Genomic DNA, 15,205 nt, shown 5'->3' with positions numbered 1-15,205 from the left:
CATAATATTAGGTAAAGTAACTGCTAAACTTTTATAATAAAAGTCCCACTTATTTTTATTTTGTTTTTTTGTTCTTACTCACTGTTACTTTAAACATGAATTGTCAAAATAGTTTTCTTATAGAAAGACTTTTAACTATTCCACAAACTTAATTTTTTATTGTAAACATCAAGTTAAAAATTATGCAGAGGCCTAAATTATTTAGAACGAGTCCTAAATGAAAGCACTTTTCTAAAAATATTACCAATGTAGTACTTTTCAATCAACAATTTTTTTTGATGACTAAATGAATCGCATTATATGTAGATATTGGTTTGTCATTATATAACGTTAAAAAAGTTGCCATCTTTTAATAAATACTATAAAGACTAATAATTGCCACTTAAGCATACTTGTACATCAGCTTTTATTAGCATTGGAAAATAAAATATTTTCTTTAAAGCATTAGGAAAACAAATTAATTTTAAATAACCTTTTCTATTCATGGTTTGTAAAAACATAACCCGAAATATTTTATGGGTCACATGCAAGTGTACTACATGCCATTGTAATACTTCAATATACAAAGACAAGCAACGTATGCTTATTATTAAAGTGCTTTAAATGATTTAATAGCACATTTATAAACATAATTCATATTTATGGGCAATCCTTCCTTCTTTCTGGCTTCTGAAATAAATTTCTTAATTTTTTTCTGAAAGTGCATACATTAATACATTAATTTAAGTTTTCAATTTACCTTTGTATATAAAAACAAAATCATTTACGTTTTAAATTCATCTCTATTTTTCTTTTTTAATATAACATTTTAATTATTTAACCAAGACCCAAAAAATATATATCCCACTTACTGCTACATTTTCATTATTTAAAAGACAATAAAATATCATTTCGGTAGAGATTTATTTACATTGAGTTATTTACGCAAACAAAAATTACTTCATGGTGTATATTGTCAGAGGATCAGCTATTTTCTGTTAAGGTTTAAGGTCTGCCAGATGGGTTAGTGGGATCTGTGAGCTCTTGGCAGTTGGTGGCATTCATGCTGGCTGATGTGCCTCAGAACTGGAATAAAAGAATTAAATTAGACATCGTTCTTAATTTGTATGAAATCAAGTCTTACGTGGCTTCAGCTCATTGCGACGCAGGCAGTTTAAAATGGCCAATTCGCAGTGGTTTTCCACTTTATGGCAGAGGTGTCCATCGGTGGCATAGGTTGGGCTGTGGGTGCTGGGACAGTGGATGGCATGGCAGTTGCGATGATGGTGGACGTGATGAACTCCATGAGCCCCATGAATCCCGTGATGTGGAGCCTCCAGATGATGATGGTGGTGATGTGGGGCTCCATGAACAAGATGGTGCGACTCAGACAAGTGATGATGATGGTGAGACTCAGAGAGGTGATGATGTGATTCCAGGTGATGATGGGGTCCGTGCTCATGATGATGGGACTGAGCCTGGTAGTGATGTCCTTGTCCTCCGTGATGATGATGACCCTCTTCCGCAGACAAGGGCTCATGGTGGTGCGAGTGAGGCACCACAGCGTCCTCAGCGGGAAGATATCCTTCCTGGGGAGCCTCCGCTTCAGCCCCAACAATATCCGCCTGGTGGGCTTCACTTAGAGATCCGTGGAGAAATGAGCATTGGGCAATGACTAAGAAGACGCTGAACACAACAACTAAACGCAAAGCCATATTTGCTTAGGTAAATTACAATTATTTGCTTCGTAACTCGAGAGGCAACTGATGCTAATTCACAGGAACCTTTACAGTTTTATACTCAAGAAGCAGTAGAAGCCCCAATGTTAAGCAATGTTTTTAACTTAATAAGAACCCCATTTCAATTATAAATTAATTAAAAGATAAGCACTGCAATGGCATCTGTGGTAAGCATCTAATTAAAAAATCTAAATTCACTAAGACAAGCAATAAATCTTAAACTATATGGTATATGCAGGCTAGGAACGTTCAACTTGAGCGTTCCATTTATCCAGTTATTTACAGCACCTAGAGCTCCAAACTCTGAACCCTCCTGTATGTCAACCCGAGTTTACTGAACCTATACACGCATTTTTACGAAAGCAAAACGGGTTTACTATTTAATCTGCAAGAATTATCATTTAAGAAAAGAAAACATGTTAGCCGAAATGTGCACTTACACCTGTATTTAGAATTCTAAGCTGGTACAGAAATTTTTTTCCTTTTGCTTACTGCATTGACTTAAATCACAACAATCATTCTTATTTGGCTTATATTTCACTTAGTTCTATCATTATTTTATATTTCTACACCTCCTATTTATAAGATTAAATGACCTTAAAGCCAGAACGAATGACAGAAAAATAATATTAAAAACTTGTTTTTTTAGATATTTATTTGTTATATAGTATTATCAAATAAATTAAGAGAATAATACAAAAGCGGTGCTAAGTTAGTTTTTTCAAAACAAAAGAGTGTTCCAAAATAATTTACACAAGTGCTTTAAATGTAATATTTATTTAGAGCTAAGAATAAAGCATTAAAAGCAGAAAATCCGTCAAACTGGTCCGAACTACGCAGAGTTTTTCGCTTATAAATATATGTATACATATAGGAGAACCAAATGGCTTACTCAATTTCTCTTAACATATATCTTTTTATAATTGTGAACACAGGTGTGTGGATAGTATGCACAGCATATGGACACACGACGCACTTTGAGTATTTTTTTTAATATTTCGCGATGTTTATTAACCAATGTGCTAAATTATTGAAAACAAAAAGAAATCAAGAAGATATTTATTTGCATTTCATTTCCATTACATAAGCTCATTTATATTCATATTGTTTACTCTCCCCAATTAATCATTACTTTAAAGTATGCATGCAGAACAAGTCTCTACTTTTCATCTTTAATTTTTATACAAATTGCTTGATGGTTACACATGTTTGAGGTACTCGCGTGAGTTTACAAAAAAGCTGAAAGCAATTAAACAATTACTCTATGATTTTGTCAAAGTTAATTAAATTATTAGCACTTACTCTCGCCAGTGCGACATGTGTGGACCCGTTTTAAGCAGCTGTTGACGAATTCCCGGATATGCCCCTTATAATTTCCAGTTGTTGGGCTATGAATTGCCGGGCACACTTCGGGGCAATGTTTCTGGCACTCCTCTTTGGTGGTAACTGTATAGCCTTTAAAATATATATATATAAATTTTTATAAATTTCAAAAGCTAAAATAATTACAAAATTCTTACCTGGCTTGCGCACCATGTTTGCCCTAATTAGGTAACATTTATTGCGAAACACTTGGCAGCCGTCACCAAGAGTCCACACAACATCTTCCGTATCTGGACAATCGGCATTGACATAATATATGGCTAAACCAAATATTAAACATAGCGCAGTCAATGATTTCATGGCTAACAGATATAATTTTTACGTTTGAGTATTAACAACGAAGTTTGTGGTGGCACTAACTTCTTGTCTCTAACAGGATGAGCTTATATAGGGTTCTGAAGTTGTCTTTGTCAATATTGGCAGCGTGCCAGAAGCCGTTGCTTATTTTATTGTTCGGTTGATTTTCCCGATTTCACACACGCGAAACAAAACTGTATTTAATTTTGGACTGAAAATAACTCATTAATCGGATAGTCTCCAATTTGAAATGTCTAAATCGGAAAATATATTATCAAGAGTGCAGTAAATTAAATTATTAATTTGTTCATCTATTTGATAATATTTTTAATATATATTTGACAATATTTTAATCAGCAATGGCTTATCATTACATTAAACTTGTTATACTTTTAGAAACAAATATATGTATTTTTCTATATATAGGTAGTAATTAAGCTCTCAATGGGCTTACTGAACTTAACATGAGCCTTAAAAAGGTTTAAAATGTCCGGTCGCTCATAAAGCAAACTTAACTTAACGGGGATTTAAAGCTTTAACTCAAAAATGTGAATTTGAAAAAACCCAAACAAAAACTACAAAAAATATTATTTATGTTTATGTTTACCGGAAAGTGCTTTAAATTTTTAGGCTGTCTAGTAAAATTACGAATCAACTGTCTATTCGTAAAATTATTCAATCATAACTAATCATTGCATGATCAGCAGTAGCAGCAAGCATTTGAAACTTTTAAATTAATGGTACACCAGTTCTTTATATAAATAGCCAACTACTAGTTAAGTCATAGATTTTGTTTTCATTTGAGTTGTTCTTGGGTTGTTTGGCTGGATTGACTGGTTTTACAAAAACGCTGTTAAAAAAACAAATGATGTATTATTTCATTATTAGTTAAAACCAATTTGAATATAACTTACTTTCGCCTGTCCTACAAGTGTGAGCTTGCTTTTCGCACTCATTTCCAAAGGTTCGAAGCTGACCTTTGTACGATCCACTTGTCGGTTGGTAAATGGCTGGGCAAATATCGGCACATTGCGTCTGGCATTCCTCCTTAGTTGCGATGGTCAGTGCTGCATTATAAATTATTTATAATATAGTAAATTTGCATTAACTATTCAACAAAAATTCACCTGGCTTGCGATGGCAATTCTCCTTGTCGAAGTAGCATTTATTGCGGAAAACAATGCAACCGCCACCAAGAGCCCAGACAACATCCTCGGTATCGGGACAATCTCCAGAGCAGTTTGCACTGACATGACTTAAAGTCAAACCCAGAAGCAGGCAAATGAGGAGAATCGATTTCATATTTAAGAGCTTGATGCCAACTGTTGACTTTGCGGATGAACTGAACAGGTGTTTTGTTTCATCCTCATTTATATCAGTTGCCGAGAGGGGGTGTCACGAAAGATTTCTATAAAGCTGGAACGTCACATGCTCACCAGATGAGGGGGATTTTTCAATGTTATCAATTTATCTAATTTGCACATTTTTCTCCATGCAGTGACCGACTATAATTTACCCCTGTAAAGTATAAGTTGTAAGGCTCCTTACGTTTATTAAAATATATATGATATAAAAAAATATCAAAAATATAGCCGAGGGAGTACTTTTAGTTAAATCAAATTGAATTTTTTTATTTAAAACCGATTAAAATTGGCTTGAAAAGGTTAAACAGTTGGTTTTGTTGGTTGGTTTTAAAAAAATATTTTACATTATATTTTTTAGCGGTAGAATAAATAAAGCAACACTTATTTCAATTTAGTTCCAATCGCTTTTGTTTATTATAAAATGTATTGAACAGCTTATTAAGCATTTTGGTTTATATTGACAATAACTATACCTTTCTTGCCAGGGAGTAGCTTAGGTAATTTAATATATTCGACGGGCTCGTCGAACCTGAACGTGAGTCGGTCTGCTCTTTTTTACACAAAACTGGTTTCAATCCCTCTCTATTACCAACTCTCGTGATATTTCTCCGGCCCCATTTTAAGTCCAAGTTTTGCCATTAAATAGAACAGATGTGTGTTACCTATTGAAAACGCAACTAAACGAAGCGTATTGCTTAGGCTGCTGGGGCGAATCCAATCCGCCTGTGGCCCACATCAAAGGCGGTGTAAAATCGGCCGATGAAGACGTCTCCCAGAATCCAAAACTCCGCCTCCATCAAGGTGAAAGCGGACAGACATATTGTCGAGCCATCGTCATTGGCTGCCCTCATTACATAATCCCTGGGCTGCAATCCAAATCGCTGGCCTCCAATAACAAACACTATTTCGGGCAATTTATCGATCTCAGAGCAGTTGATCAGATATTCATTATTCGATGTGGGTAAACCGCCAAGCAGGCTATTAATAATCAGATATTCCCTGGGAGGAGCTGCCAAAAGAGAAGTACCTGTGTCGGCAATGGCCTGACGGTTCTGGCTGATTATTGTACCGCCCAGTTCTACGCCATCTAATGGGAACTGCCAGTAGCCCGCAAGAGTTAGGGGTACGTAGGTTAGCGACCCCGAGAACTTGGACTTGTCCACACCACCAAAGAGCAGCTCACCACCTTTTCGTTCACTGCCATTACGTTTCAGATAAAACGAGAATATACATTCATCCACTAAGCTTTGATCACACATGCTCTCGAACAATGGCTTTATCTTCTGCTCAGCTATGGCTCGAAAACCCAATCCCACGATCCCCGCAAAGTTGGTATCCACAAAAGTGGAGCCCGGCTCGTGCATGGCCATGCCGAAGGTTTGATTTCGCACCACCAGTTGGCCAATGGAAACCGTGTCCTGGGCCAACCTCCCCGACAAGCTGCCAGTACCGTAGGCCATGGCAAATCCCCGACCATCCGGAACATAACTGCTCGAGGCACTGGCGTTGTAGCGATGATGGTGCTGACAGGCCAAGTTCTTGGCCGAACACTCGGCACTGGGCACCCACAGATTGGCCGATCCAGTGTCGAAGAGCATGTTGAACGGCTGACCCGGAGTGCCAATATTGATGTGTCCTGCGTACTCCAAGTTTAGCCGGTTGTCCAGCGTTTCGGTGGCTCCACTGTTCCGTGTCGTAACCTCCTGACCATCAACCACATTGTACTTGGCCAGGAGAGACGTTCTACCGGCACGATGTTGACGACGACTGGCCATAAAAGAGGCCTGAAATTGCATGGGAACGCGGATAAGTTGGGCCTGGGAGTTTGGTCCAAACAGGCACAGGATCCACACGGACAACAACCAAAAGAGGCAGTGCATCGTTGGGCAACTAAAATCAAACCGATCCGAACCGTTTGTAAATTCCCTTTCAACTAATTGGCAGAGATTCTGACGGCGATTGCTTTATAGCACCTGCAAATGGAGCAATTTAATGGCCAAATTCGTCTGGCATTCAAATGGAAACGACTAATGTGGTGGTTGAACGCACTTCAATGTTTGCGTTAATAGTAGATAAATAGGGCGAATACATTTAATTGAATAAACAAAGCAATGGGAAATTACCAAATTAACTTGTGCGAACAGTGGGCTAGACTTTTACACTGGTACACATTCCGGTCCAGCGAATTTGTATTAATTTAAATTTATAATTTTAGGTCTTATCATTTTAAGATCTGAAAATTAAAACAAAAAGTTAGCACATTAATTTTATTAAAATCGTATAAGCTTATCTTGATAGGATATGGAAATATGCTTACAGAACAATAGGCTTAGATAACTTTTATCAGACCTGTGTGTTCTTTTATCAAGCACTTCGCACCGCCTTGGCCAATCCAATCCGCTTGTCTGTGGCATCATAAACCGTATAGTACCGCCTCAGAAAAACATCGCCCAGCACCCAAAAACTCATTTTAATGGGAGCAATGGCCAGTACACATATCTTTTTATGACGAAATGTTAACTCAATCAGATATTCGTTGGATGTTAGGGGAAATACCTTGCCTCCGATTGCAATATTAATATCAGGCATGGTTTCTTTCTTACAGGTAAGCACGTTATAGCCGTCTTCTAGCTTAGCTGATAGGGCTTTTAGCAGATTATCGTAGGTTTCTTGGGGTATCAGGACCAGCGAGGTACCCGTGTCCAAAATGGCATTGATCCTACCACCAATTTGTGTTTTTTTTCCTACGGTGGTATTGGTTATTTCCAGACTCCAAGTATTCGATCGGCTGATCGGCACGTAATGAAGTATTCCTTCAAATTTTGATTTGTCAAAGCCACCGAAGAGTAACTCCCCTCCTAGAATATTACCCGAATGTTGGCGAAGGTGAACCGAGAATATACACTCTTCAACCAATCGTTTAGCACACAATAGTGGCACAAATGGTGTCGTGTTGGCCCAGGCTAGAACTCCCAGACCCAAGCCCACCAGTCCATCAAATTTCACTGAGTCAAAGGCAAAGTGTTGCAGGAATAGGCTTTCTCCAAAGGTAATGCCGGGTAGATCAGCTCCAGCAAGTTGCATAGTGTCCTTCGATAGGTAGCCAACCACTTTGCCAGATCCATATCGCAGAGTGAAGTTACGACCATCCGGAATATAACTACTTGATCGAGAGGAGTCGTACTGCTTGTGATTCTGGCAAGCTGAGTTACTTTTCGGACAATTAATAGATGGCAACCAAGTATTCGAGGACCCCGTGTCGAAGATCACACTAAAATTTTGTCTTGGGGTTCCCATGGAAATCGTCCCATAATATTCTAGGTTTTGGTGGGTCTGCAGCGCTAGGCTTAGTGTCTCACTTCCATTAGTTATATTTCGGGCAAAGAACCGCTCACTTCCATTAAACTTTTTCCTGACATAAAGCGGTACTTTCAACATGTATCCACTGGCAAACATTATTTCCATAACCGCGGGTAAAACAAACCAAGTGCGAAGCATCTTCGATAAGTTTACTTGAAGAACTGAAAAATAATTTCTCCGATTGTTTGATTTTTATTGAACTCTTTTCTCATGTAACTAACAGCTGTTTGGGCTAATTAACCAGCTAATGGGTTGGTCGAAAGCTGCTTGTTAAAGGTAACATATTAAGCTTAAAAATGAAAATATTAAAAGAAAACTTGGCTCTTACCTTTAATAATTTTGTTAGCTAAAAAGTTTTACATTTAAAAGTTGATAGTTTAATTATAAGCCCACAAAAATGTTTAAGAGTTGTACAAGTCTAAGCAAGTTTGAAATATTAGATTTATAATGACCTTTTATTTGAGATCAGTTATGTATTAAGTACATGTTGGCAAAAGAGTAAGCCTAAGTGGACGAAGTGGTGGCAGCGAATCCGATGCGATTGTTTGTCAAGTCGAACACCGTGCAGAAATGCCTGATGAAGGCATCGCCGAGGATCACTGGTTCGCCTTCCGCTTCGGTCCAGGCCGATATGCAAATGGTCTTGCCCCTGATGGTTCTCACCTTCATCTTCATCTTCTGTCCGTAGATTACGAACTTTCTGCCCGCTATGACCAACGTGAGGTCGGCTATTCTCTTCGAGCACTTCATCCAACACTCCCCGCTAGAGGTCTCAGTGCAGCCGATGATCTTGTTGATCTTGTTGTACAGTCTTGTGGGAGCTGTGAGCAGCGAGGTTCCGGAGTCCACTATCGCCTGTATGGAGCCACTCACTTTGGTGCCGCCCACGTAGATGGCCTGCAGGTCAAACTGCCAGTATCCCTTTTTGGTCACCGGAGTGTATGTGTAGCTATTCGATCCACTGTAAGCACTGGTATCGGCGCTACCAAAAATCAGGGCTCCACCTCGCGACGAACTGCGGCCGCCCTTCATGCAAATGGCAAACCTGCAACTGGTGATCACCTTCTCCGAGCACATGTTCTGCACCAAGGTCTTGACATTATCCACGGAAATGGACGGGAAGGCCAGACCCAGTATACCGTCGAAGTTGGACGTCACGAAGGTGGAACCCGGTTCCTTAGTGGTCATCGCAAAGGTCTGATTGGTAACCGCCAGTCCGGCCAATCTCACAGTGTCTTCGGCCAGGACTCCTGCCACACTACCGTCACCATAGGTAATGGCAAAGGCTTTGCCGTTCTTTATATATGTACTGGACTTTCTAGGGCGATAGCGCTTATGTTTTTGGCAGGCCCTGCTTTCACAGTGCGGTCCTGGCACCCAGAGATTCGAACTGCCCGTATCCGGGAGTACTATGAACTTCTGCTTGGGTGTGCCAATGTTCAATTTGCAGGAGTACTCCATGTTCGCCGTGTTCTTCAGGGTTGCGGTGCCAGAAGTCCTGGCAAAACTAAATCCATAGCGTTGGGCCAAAAAGGACTTCTCCGATCGCAGGTTGTCGGTGGTTCTCACGAAATTCTGTTGGAAGTCCAGTGGTATTGTAGAAAAACTCGAACCACTGCTAACGTCTGACTTGGCTTTCGTTCTGCGACCTGACTTCTTGGCCAAATTACGTCGCCTTCTGTTTTTTTTGGTCGCATTCAGTCGGCGTCTCCTGAGATTCTTTGATCTGGCAGCCAGTCTGCCTCCTCGACGGGCATTACTTTGCTGAACCCTGGTTCCACTCCTGGCTGCCAAGGATCTGGATCCTGATCCAGAACGGTTTACTTTCCTCTGTCTTGCCTCTGCCAAAACGACAAAGAGGCAAATTAGACCACACAACACCAGAATCCTGCAGCGCATTGTTAGTCTTTTTGAGAGGAATCTTAGTAGATACTAACCCTCGCAATTCGGGTAAAATGGGTTTTATACACCTCTGCATACGCCGAAATTTGTTAGCCAAGGTCACTAGCGAAAACAGCTGTGGGAATGTTTCCATTTTCCTAAAACGTGTATTAAATAAGGTAAGTAAAGCTAAAATTAGATCATAACATATCACAAGATAAATATTGTTCTTATTTTAAGTGGACTCAAAAATCTATCAATATAAATTCATATAATTTTAGCAAAACCCCTATTTATACAAGAAATCATAAAATCATAATGTGTATAAAAACATCTTTTGAAAGGTTCATCTTTTTAAAGTTCAACAATCATGTGCCTTAAATAAATATGTCAACACAATAGAGAACAGCAATAGCTCCTAGCCATATTTTATTTGCCAAAAAAGCGTAAATTTGTTTAGTAAATTAACGTCATAACGGAGTTTGTGAAAAACGGTCGTTTATTTGCAAAATTATATTTTTAGGTTAGCGAAATTCACTACAAATGGGATCTGTTTGTGCACATTCTTTCAAAGGCTTTTCGCTAAAACCTGCAAGATTACAGAATTAGATTATTAAAGTCAAATTCATTAAAAGTAAATTATATGTCTCTTACGTATGTTATTTCGACACGAGGTGATACCCATTACACAGCCATTGCTGAATTCACATCGCACCAATTTTCCATTTACTAAAGTCTCTCCACAGACAGGTTGATAAACTGCAGGACAGATATCAGGACAACCTGACCTGGTTTGTGTCCCAATTGCAGTGGAGAAAAGAATCACACACAAAATCACAAAAAGCGACTTCATTATTCGAGAAAAGTGAGATTTATTATGACTGACTTGTGAGAATGCGTTGAGCTTTTAAAGCCACTGAGATGCGCTGATTCTGAGCAAAAACAGCTGTTAAAAATTTATAATTATTTATTACCTTTCGACGATTTAGTGTAGTCTTTCGGAGAATCATCGTTCCATTGTCTATTCATTTCGAAAAAAAATTCCACACCCAACGATCGAATTGCAAAACTGGTTAAGCGCTTATAACCTTCACTCAGTCTGGGATCACTTCAAATGGCTGTGAAGTCCGAACGGAAAACGTGCTGGCCAGGTTAACAATTATATGTTTGAATTTCAATTTACAACGATCATTTTCTGCCACAAATCGATTCGGTCCGACCACCACTTGAACTCCCTAAAGAGATCAGTGCAGGTCCAATTGAAAGTTGGTCATGCCTGCTGTGTGGGTGTGGGTGTGGATGCTCTTGGCGGTCATGAATCTGACACTCGGTCAATCCATTAGTGAAGAACAGCTTAATGATAATGAGGCATCCAATGAAAACACTGAAAATCACATTAAAGTCCAGCCAAAGTCGCCAAAATTCCGGAGAACTTTATGTAAAAAATGCTATCCCTATCTGTACCCAAAGGACAAGTACTATGTGCTGCCCAAAAGGACAGGAACAAAAAAGCGTCATAATGTTGTCTTTCTGATGGAAGATCGGAAAACGGGACGGACCATCAAAGTTGCCTTTAAGAATGGCCTTAAGAATGATAAAAATGTTCGTGTTTTGAAGGGCTTTAGGAGCTCGAATAACCCATGCCGGGAAAAGCCCGGAAGATGCGTCTATCGGCTGGTCAACCGGAAAACTTTTCGCACTTACAAAGTGGACTTCAAGACGGCGTTCAAGAATAAAAAGAAAGTAAACATAATAAAGCTAATCCCTTAAGGATAGTAACAGAGCTCAAAACTGAAGACACTGAAATTAAATTATAATTATTTTAAACTGTATTATGAAAAAAATACATTAAAGCTAACGTTTTTTTAAGTTAATGTTTAACACCAGTTAGGTATAATGAAATATACTATAATAATAAAACAAACCTTTAGATTTCTGAATTATTATTAAGATATTTTTAAGCATCTGGAAAATTGGGATCAAATAAGTAATATTTTTAACACCATAAGACACTGACAGTTTTATTGTTTAAATTTACTTCATAGTAAGTATTGTTAATTCTCAGTTAATAAAGTTTATAATTTTAATTTCTTGGATTTGTAGTCCAAATATTTAGGATCTGGTTACACTATTGAGAACATATTAGGACTTGGTTCATTTAATATTATTACTTGTTGTACTTTCTTTCCTATTTCGGGTTAAAAAAATAGTTTTTGAGTGCAAAAGTGAAGTGAAAATAAACCAGCGCTTTGGGCTCCCAACACTCAGAGCTCCCATTCACTTGGCTGCGACCTGTCGACTGTCATGTATTTTCGGCCGGACCGGGCCAAAACGAGGCGGACCGACGGGTGGGCGTTGAAGTTGGCCAACGAGATACGCACGCGGTGTCGCCAAGCTGACAGAGCCAAAGATTTATTACTTAAGGGGTTCAAATATTTGATTGCTGCTTTTTTTTGTCGAATTAATAAACCTTCAAAAGACAAAGTCAATCAAAAGCGAAAAATTGCGAGTGCGTAGATTTTACTTTCTAATTGAAAGCCAAAACCGGAAACTCGCAGAGGCAATGACTTTCAAAAACTCAAGCAGATTATAGCCATCAAAGAAGATGACCCTATCTGATAGCTTTTTTTTTATTTTTTTATGCACCAGAAAAATGACCAATTGATGCCAAGCATGGATTTTGTTTTTAATCAAATTTGAATAGGTGGAAAATATAGAAACTCTAAAATCATTACAATTTATTTACTCAATTGAAATCCGAAATGCAAGTCAGTTTTAAATTGCATTTTGTTATTTTATGCCTCTCTTAAATAACAGTTACTCAAAGCCGCCTTTTTAGTATTTCTAAAAAATGTGGAAAAAGAAGAACTTTGACGGTAAAAAACCGCTGCCGCAAGTTAAGTAATAATATCTTCTTTTAATTGTTTGCTAAAATGTGTTTTTTGTTTATTTTAACAGGTGGCATAAGAGGAGACCTATTCAAGCTGTTCATACATGGATTTAATTGTTGAAGATCGAGTTCAAAACACTTAGCTGTGATGAGTTTAAAATTATAAATATATCAGTTTCCAATGGGAAGCAATTCAGTCACCTGTATTCATCTTTAGCAACATGTACGTGAAGCTTTTTTTATTATTCGTTTTATTGGGTGGATTTTTTCACCTGAATAAAGCCCAAACAACAGACTGCTCGAATACGTGTATCTCACGTGTGAGATGCAATCCTTACTATAAGGATCTAGTCTGGGCAGTTGTAGATCGTGTTTGTCGAGTTTTCCAGAACGGCTGTATTTTTGGTAATAAGAACTGCATGAGGGCCAACCAGTGCTTGCCACGTAAGCTTATTTAATATTCATTGCTTAATTTCATTTTTAAGTGAGTATAATATGGTTACCTTTTAGCAATGGTGGCCACTACAAAGGAAAAGTGTATGGAATCCTGTCCGAGAATGTGTTCTCGTGGCGCACCTCCGGTGTGTGGATGGTTTCCCTATACGGAGAGCAATGGAACAACTGGAGGCCGGGACATGACCTTCCGAAGTCGTTGCCTGCTGGATCTTTACGCCTGCCGTAACGCCGAGGGTGAGTTTTTTCTATTTCAATACAATTTCTATTTCTTCCAATTTGATCAGTTCTTAAAAATAAAAACTAATAAATTGGAAGACTATCTGGTTAAAAGTTAATCACAAAAAAATCTTTAAAACATATATTTATTTTCTTCCGTTTTATGTATTTTTAGCCTATGTAAATGAACCTCGCATTGGACACTGCGCTTAATCTATCAGTAATAAAATAATTGCTGTACATTATGTTTTCAATAAATGAAAATGATTTTAATAACACAATTTTTATTTTTACAAAACTAATTTTTTTTGTTGTCAACAAACATATTCATTAATTTATTGTGAGCAAATAACAATCTTTTCGTTTCGCTAGCTTACACAGACAATTTGTTTGCTCAGCTTGAGGCTTAATTTGGGAAGATCCCGGGCTATAAATCTGGCACATGGTGGATGTATACTCATTATTGTAATGGATCTCTATAAGTCATCACTTCTCGTGGTGCTGCTTTGCGGATTTTTCCATCTAAGTTTGGCTCAGATCAGAGATTGTTCCGGAGCTTGTACCTTACAGTTTCGATGCGATCCCTACGCCAAAAATCTTATCTGGGCAGTTTCAGGAGGTGTTTGTCGCGTTTTTCAGAGCTCGTGCTTTCTTGGATCCCACAACTGTCTAAGGGAAAACCAGTGCTTGCAACGTAAGTCTGCGAAATGCGTAAATCAATCACTAGGATAATAAAAAATATATTTTTTGCACAGCTTTGGTTCCCACTAATCAGGATAAGTGCATGGCCCATTGCCCAAGTAGTTGCTCTTCAAGTGGTCTACAAGTTTGTGCCTCCTTTTCCTACGTGGACACCAATGGAGTCAAAAGAGATCGCCAAATGGTCTTTCAGAGCCGCTGTCATTTGAATCAGTATGCATGCCAAAATTCTAATGGTAAATATATTTTAATATAAAAAATGCTTAACGTAGAAAATTTTTTTAAAATAAAAAAATTTGTTATATTAAATAATATTAATGATATTAATGTTTAACAATTCCAGCATATATAGGTGACCCCTCAAACGGCTCCTGCTCTTAAACAACTTATTATATCAAACTCTTTTAAAAACAGAGACGACTATAGGGAGCACTACAAATTTGAATTGTATTTCTTATTCCTTATGTGTATGTTACTTAGTACTTTAGTTTAAATATACAAAAGGGTAAAATTAATATGAATTTTTATTTTGTACTTAGCTTACACAAGTTATATGAAATAAAAAGTTTGGTTTTAGCTATTCCTGTTTATTTAAACAGTAATTTTGTTTACATTCAGAAGCCTCCTACACTGACTATGTCAAAGTAACACTAAATGACTTTACTTATCATTGCCAAAAAATTTAGTGCTCTCCAAGAGAAAAAAGGATTCTTAAACTAAAAACGATCTCTCATTATAATTTTAGATATTTGACAAGATAAAAAGCAAAACAAAAATTCTGAAAAATATCAATGAGTTTATAAATGTTTGCCAATATATTTTTGTTTCAACGGAGGTGTTTCGCCCTTTAGATATGTGTTTTAAAACTATGCCTAAAAGTACACTTTTGTTATTTCATCGTAGCATTTCTTTATTTATATACTTAATACTTCATACTTAAC

The 15,205-nt window shown here is 37.8% G+C and overlaps 10 protein-coding genes across 12 annotated transcripts; 3 read left to right on the top strand and 7 right to left on the bottom strand.

The window, feature by feature from the left end:
- Window positions 1-884: 884 nt before the first annotated feature.
- Window positions 885-1,758, bottom strand: LOC108140370 (histidine-rich glycoprotein). The gene is made up of 2 exons (XM_017263064.2): window positions 1,124-1,758; window positions 885-1,065 (listed from the first exon to the last, which is right to left on the bottom strand). The coding sequence occupies exons 1-2, from the start codon at window positions 1,692-1,694 to the stop codon at window positions 1,004-1,006; spliced, it is 633 nt and encodes a 210-aa protein (XP_017118553.1). The 5' UTR covers window positions 1,695-1,758; the 3' UTR covers window positions 885-1,003.
- A 1,007-nt stretch (window positions 1,759-2,765) lies between these two features.
- Window positions 2,766-3,592, bottom strand: LOC121467609. The gene is made up of 3 exons (XM_041709514.1): window positions 3,239-3,592; window positions 3,021-3,173; window positions 2,766-2,957 (listed from the first exon to the last, which is right to left on the bottom strand). The coding sequence occupies exons 1-3, from the start codon at window positions 3,399-3,401 to the stop codon at window positions 2,947-2,949; spliced, it is 327 nt and encodes a 108-aa protein (XP_041565448.1). The 5' UTR covers window positions 3,402-3,592; the 3' UTR covers window positions 2,766-2,946.
- Window positions 3,593-4,196: 604 nt separating this feature from the next.
- On the bottom strand, window positions 4,197-4,746 carry LOC108140815. The gene is made up of 3 exons (XM_017263821.2): window positions 4,526-4,746; window positions 4,313-4,465; window positions 4,197-4,248 (listed from the first exon to the last, which is right to left on the bottom strand). The coding sequence occupies exons 1-3, from the start codon at window positions 4,698-4,700 to the stop codon at window positions 4,238-4,240; spliced, it is 339 nt and encodes a 112-aa protein (XP_017119310.1). The 5' UTR covers window positions 4,701-4,746; the 3' UTR covers window positions 4,197-4,237.
- On the bottom strand, window positions 4,739-6,642 carry LOC108140408 (lysosomal aspartic protease). Its single transcript, XM_017263124.2, has 2 exons — window positions 5,236-6,642; window positions 4,739-4,916 (listed from the first exon to the last, which is right to left on the bottom strand). Exon 1 carries the CDS (start codon window positions 6,640-6,642, stop codon window positions 5,458-5,460), a length of 1,185 nt encoding a protein of 394 aa, XP_017118613.1. The 3' UTR covers window positions 4,739-4,916; window positions 5,236-5,457.
- A 373-nt stretch (window positions 6,643-7,015) lies between these two features.
- Window positions 7,016-8,260, bottom strand: LOC108140820 (cathepsin D). 2 transcript variants are annotated; one of them, XM_017263828.1, is made up of 2 exons: window positions 7,319-8,259; window positions 7,016-7,261 (listed from the first exon to the last, which is right to left on the bottom strand). In XM_017263828.1, exons 1-2 carry the CDS (start codon window positions 8,225-8,227, stop codon window positions 7,127-7,129), a joined length of 1,044 nt encoding a protein of 347 aa, XP_017119317.1. In that variant the 5' UTR covers window positions 8,228-8,259; the 3' UTR covers window positions 7,016-7,126. The 2 variants fall into 2 exon arrangements, with proteins under 2 accessions (XP_017119317.1, XP_017119315.1); XM_017263826.1 differs by having other exon boundaries at window positions 7,016-8,260.
- A 298-nt stretch (window positions 8,261-8,558) lies between these two features.
- LOC108140463 (cathepsin D) lies at window positions 8,559-10,383 on the bottom strand. The gene has a single exon (XM_017263196.2). It carries the CDS (start codon window positions 10,019-10,021, stop codon window positions 8,627-8,629), a length of 1,395 nt encoding a protein of 464 aa, XP_017118685.1. The 5' UTR covers window positions 10,022-10,383; the 3' UTR covers window positions 8,559-8,626.
- Window positions 10,384-10,484: 101 nt separating this feature from the next.
- On the bottom strand, window positions 10,485-10,885 carry LOC108140440 (vasotab). The gene is made up of 2 exons (XM_017263169.2): window positions 10,658-10,885; window positions 10,485-10,592 (listed from the first exon to the last, which is right to left on the bottom strand). Exons 1-2 carry the CDS (start codon window positions 10,854-10,856, stop codon window positions 10,528-10,530), a joined length of 264 nt encoding a protein of 87 aa, XP_017118658.1. The 5' UTR covers window positions 10,857-10,885; the 3' UTR covers window positions 10,485-10,527.
- A 245-nt stretch (window positions 10,886-11,130) lies between these two features.
- LOC108140450 lies at window positions 11,131-11,927 on the top strand. Its single transcript, XM_017263181.2, has one exon. It carries the CDS (start codon window positions 11,276-11,278, stop codon window positions 11,771-11,773), a length of 498 nt encoding a protein of 165 aa, XP_017118670.1. The 5' UTR covers window positions 11,131-11,275; the 3' UTR covers window positions 11,774-11,927.
- A 1,173-nt stretch (window positions 11,928-13,100) lies between these two features.
- Window positions 13,101-14,225, top strand: LOC108140372 (salivary glue protein Sgs-5). 2 transcript variants are annotated; one of them, XM_041709427.1, is made up of 4 exons: window positions 13,101-13,337; window positions 13,404-13,583; window positions 13,741-13,785; window positions 14,205-14,225. In XM_041709427.1, exons 1-3 carry the CDS (start codon window positions 13,115-13,117, stop codon window positions 13,776-13,778), a joined length of 441 nt encoding a protein of 146 aa, XP_041565361.1. In that variant the 5' UTR covers window positions 13,101-13,114; the 3' UTR covers window positions 13,779-13,785; window positions 14,205-14,225. The 2 variants fall into 2 exon arrangements, with proteins under 2 accessions (XP_041565361.1, XP_017118554.1); XM_017263065.2 differs by lacking the exon at window positions 14,205-14,225 and having other exon boundaries at window positions 13,741-13,832.
- LOC121467602 (salivary glue protein Sgs-5-like) lies at window positions 13,919-14,740 on the top strand. The gene is made up of 3 exons (XM_041709426.1): window positions 13,919-14,259; window positions 14,321-14,500; window positions 14,608-14,740. The coding sequence occupies exons 1-3, from the start codon at window positions 14,034-14,036 to the stop codon at window positions 14,643-14,645; spliced, it is 444 nt and encodes a 147-aa protein (XP_041565360.1). The 5' UTR covers window positions 13,919-14,033; the 3' UTR covers window positions 14,646-14,740.
- The last annotated feature ends 465 nt before the right edge of the window (window positions 14,741-15,205 follow it).

Source organism: Drosophila elegans, unplaced genomic scaffold (assembly GCF_018152505.1).
Source record: "Drosophila elegans isolate 14027-0461.03 unplaced genomic scaffold, ASM1815250v1 contig_476, whole genome shotgun sequence".
Lineage (NCBI taxonomy): Eukaryota > Metazoa > Arthropoda > Insecta > Diptera > Drosophilidae > Drosophila > Drosophila elegans.
The sequence above is the reverse complement of the archived record's forward strand: the minus strand, read 5'-3'. Positions and strand labels throughout refer to the sequence as shown.

Bases quoted from the DNA above. Each gene is read 5' to 3' on its own strand.
- LOC108140370 (XM_017263064.2), bottom strand. From the start codon at position 1,694: ATGGCTTTGCGTTTAGTTGTTGTGTTCAGCGTCTTCTTAGTCATTGCC. The intron at 1,066-1,123 runs GTAAGACTTGAT...CTTTTATTCCAG, and splicing joins TCGCAATGAGCTGAAGCCAC to TTCTGAGGCACATCAGCCAG.
- LOC121467609 (XM_041709514.1), bottom strand. From the start codon at position 3,401: ATGAAATCATTGACTGCGCTATGTTTAATATTTGGTTTAGCCATATAT. The intron at 3,174-3,238 runs GTAAGAATTTTG...TATATTTTAAAG, and splicing joins AAACATGGTGCGCAAGCCAG to GCTATACAGTTACCACCAAA.
- LOC108140815 (XM_017263821.2), bottom strand. From the start codon at position 4,700: ATGAAATCGATTCTCCTCATTTGCCTGCTTCTGGGTTTGACTTTAAGT. The intron at 4,466-4,525 runs GTGAATTTTTGT...TTTATAATGCAG, and splicing joins GAATTGCCATCGCAAGCCAG to CACTGACCATCGCAACTAAG.
- LOC108140408 (XM_017263124.2), bottom strand. From the start codon at position 6,642: ATGCACTGCCTCTTTTGGTTGTTGTCCGTGTGGATCCTGTGCCTGTTT.
- LOC108140820 (XM_017263826.1), bottom strand. From the start codon at position 8,260: ATGCTTCGCACTTGGTTTGTTTTACCCGCGGTTATGGAAATAATGTTT.
- LOC108140463 (XM_017263196.2), bottom strand. From the start codon at position 10,021: ATGCGCTGCAGGATTCTGGTGTTGTGTGGTCTAATTTGCCTCTTTGTC.
- LOC108140440 (XM_017263169.2), bottom strand. From the start codon at position 10,856: ATGAAGTCGCTTTTTGTGATTTTGTGTGTGATTCTTTTCTCCACTGCA. The intron at 10,593-10,657 runs GTAAGAGACATA...GTAATCTTGCAG, and splicing joins CTCGTGTCGAAATAACATAC to GTTTTAGCGAAAAGCCTTTG.
- LOC108140450 (XM_017263181.2), top strand. From the start codon at position 11,276: ATGCCTGCTGTGTGGGTGTGGGTGTGGATGCTCTTGGCGGTCATGAAT.
- LOC108140372 (XM_041709427.1), top strand. From the start codon at position 13,115: ATGTACGTGAAGCTTTTTTTATTATTCGTTTTATTGGGTGGATTTTTT. The intron at 13,338-13,403 runs GTAAGCTTATTT...GTTACCTTTTAG, and splicing joins GGCCAACCAGTGCTTGCCAC to CAATGGTGGCCACTACAAAG. The intron at 13,584-13,740 runs GTGAGTTTTTTC...ATGTATTTTTAG, and splicing joins CGCCTGCCGTAACGCCGAGG to CCTATGTAAATGAACCTCGC.
- LOC121467602 (XM_041709426.1), top strand. From the start codon at position 14,034: ATGGATCTCTATAAGTCATCACTTCTCGTGGTGCTGCTTTGCGGATTT. The intron at 14,260-14,320 runs GTAAGTCTGCGA...TTTTTTGCACAG, and splicing joins GGAAAACCAGTGCTTGCAAC to CTTTGGTTCCCACTAATCAG. The intron at 14,501-14,607 runs GTAAATATATTT...TAACAATTCCAG, and splicing joins TGCATGCCAAAATTCTAATG to CATATATAGGTGACCCCTCA.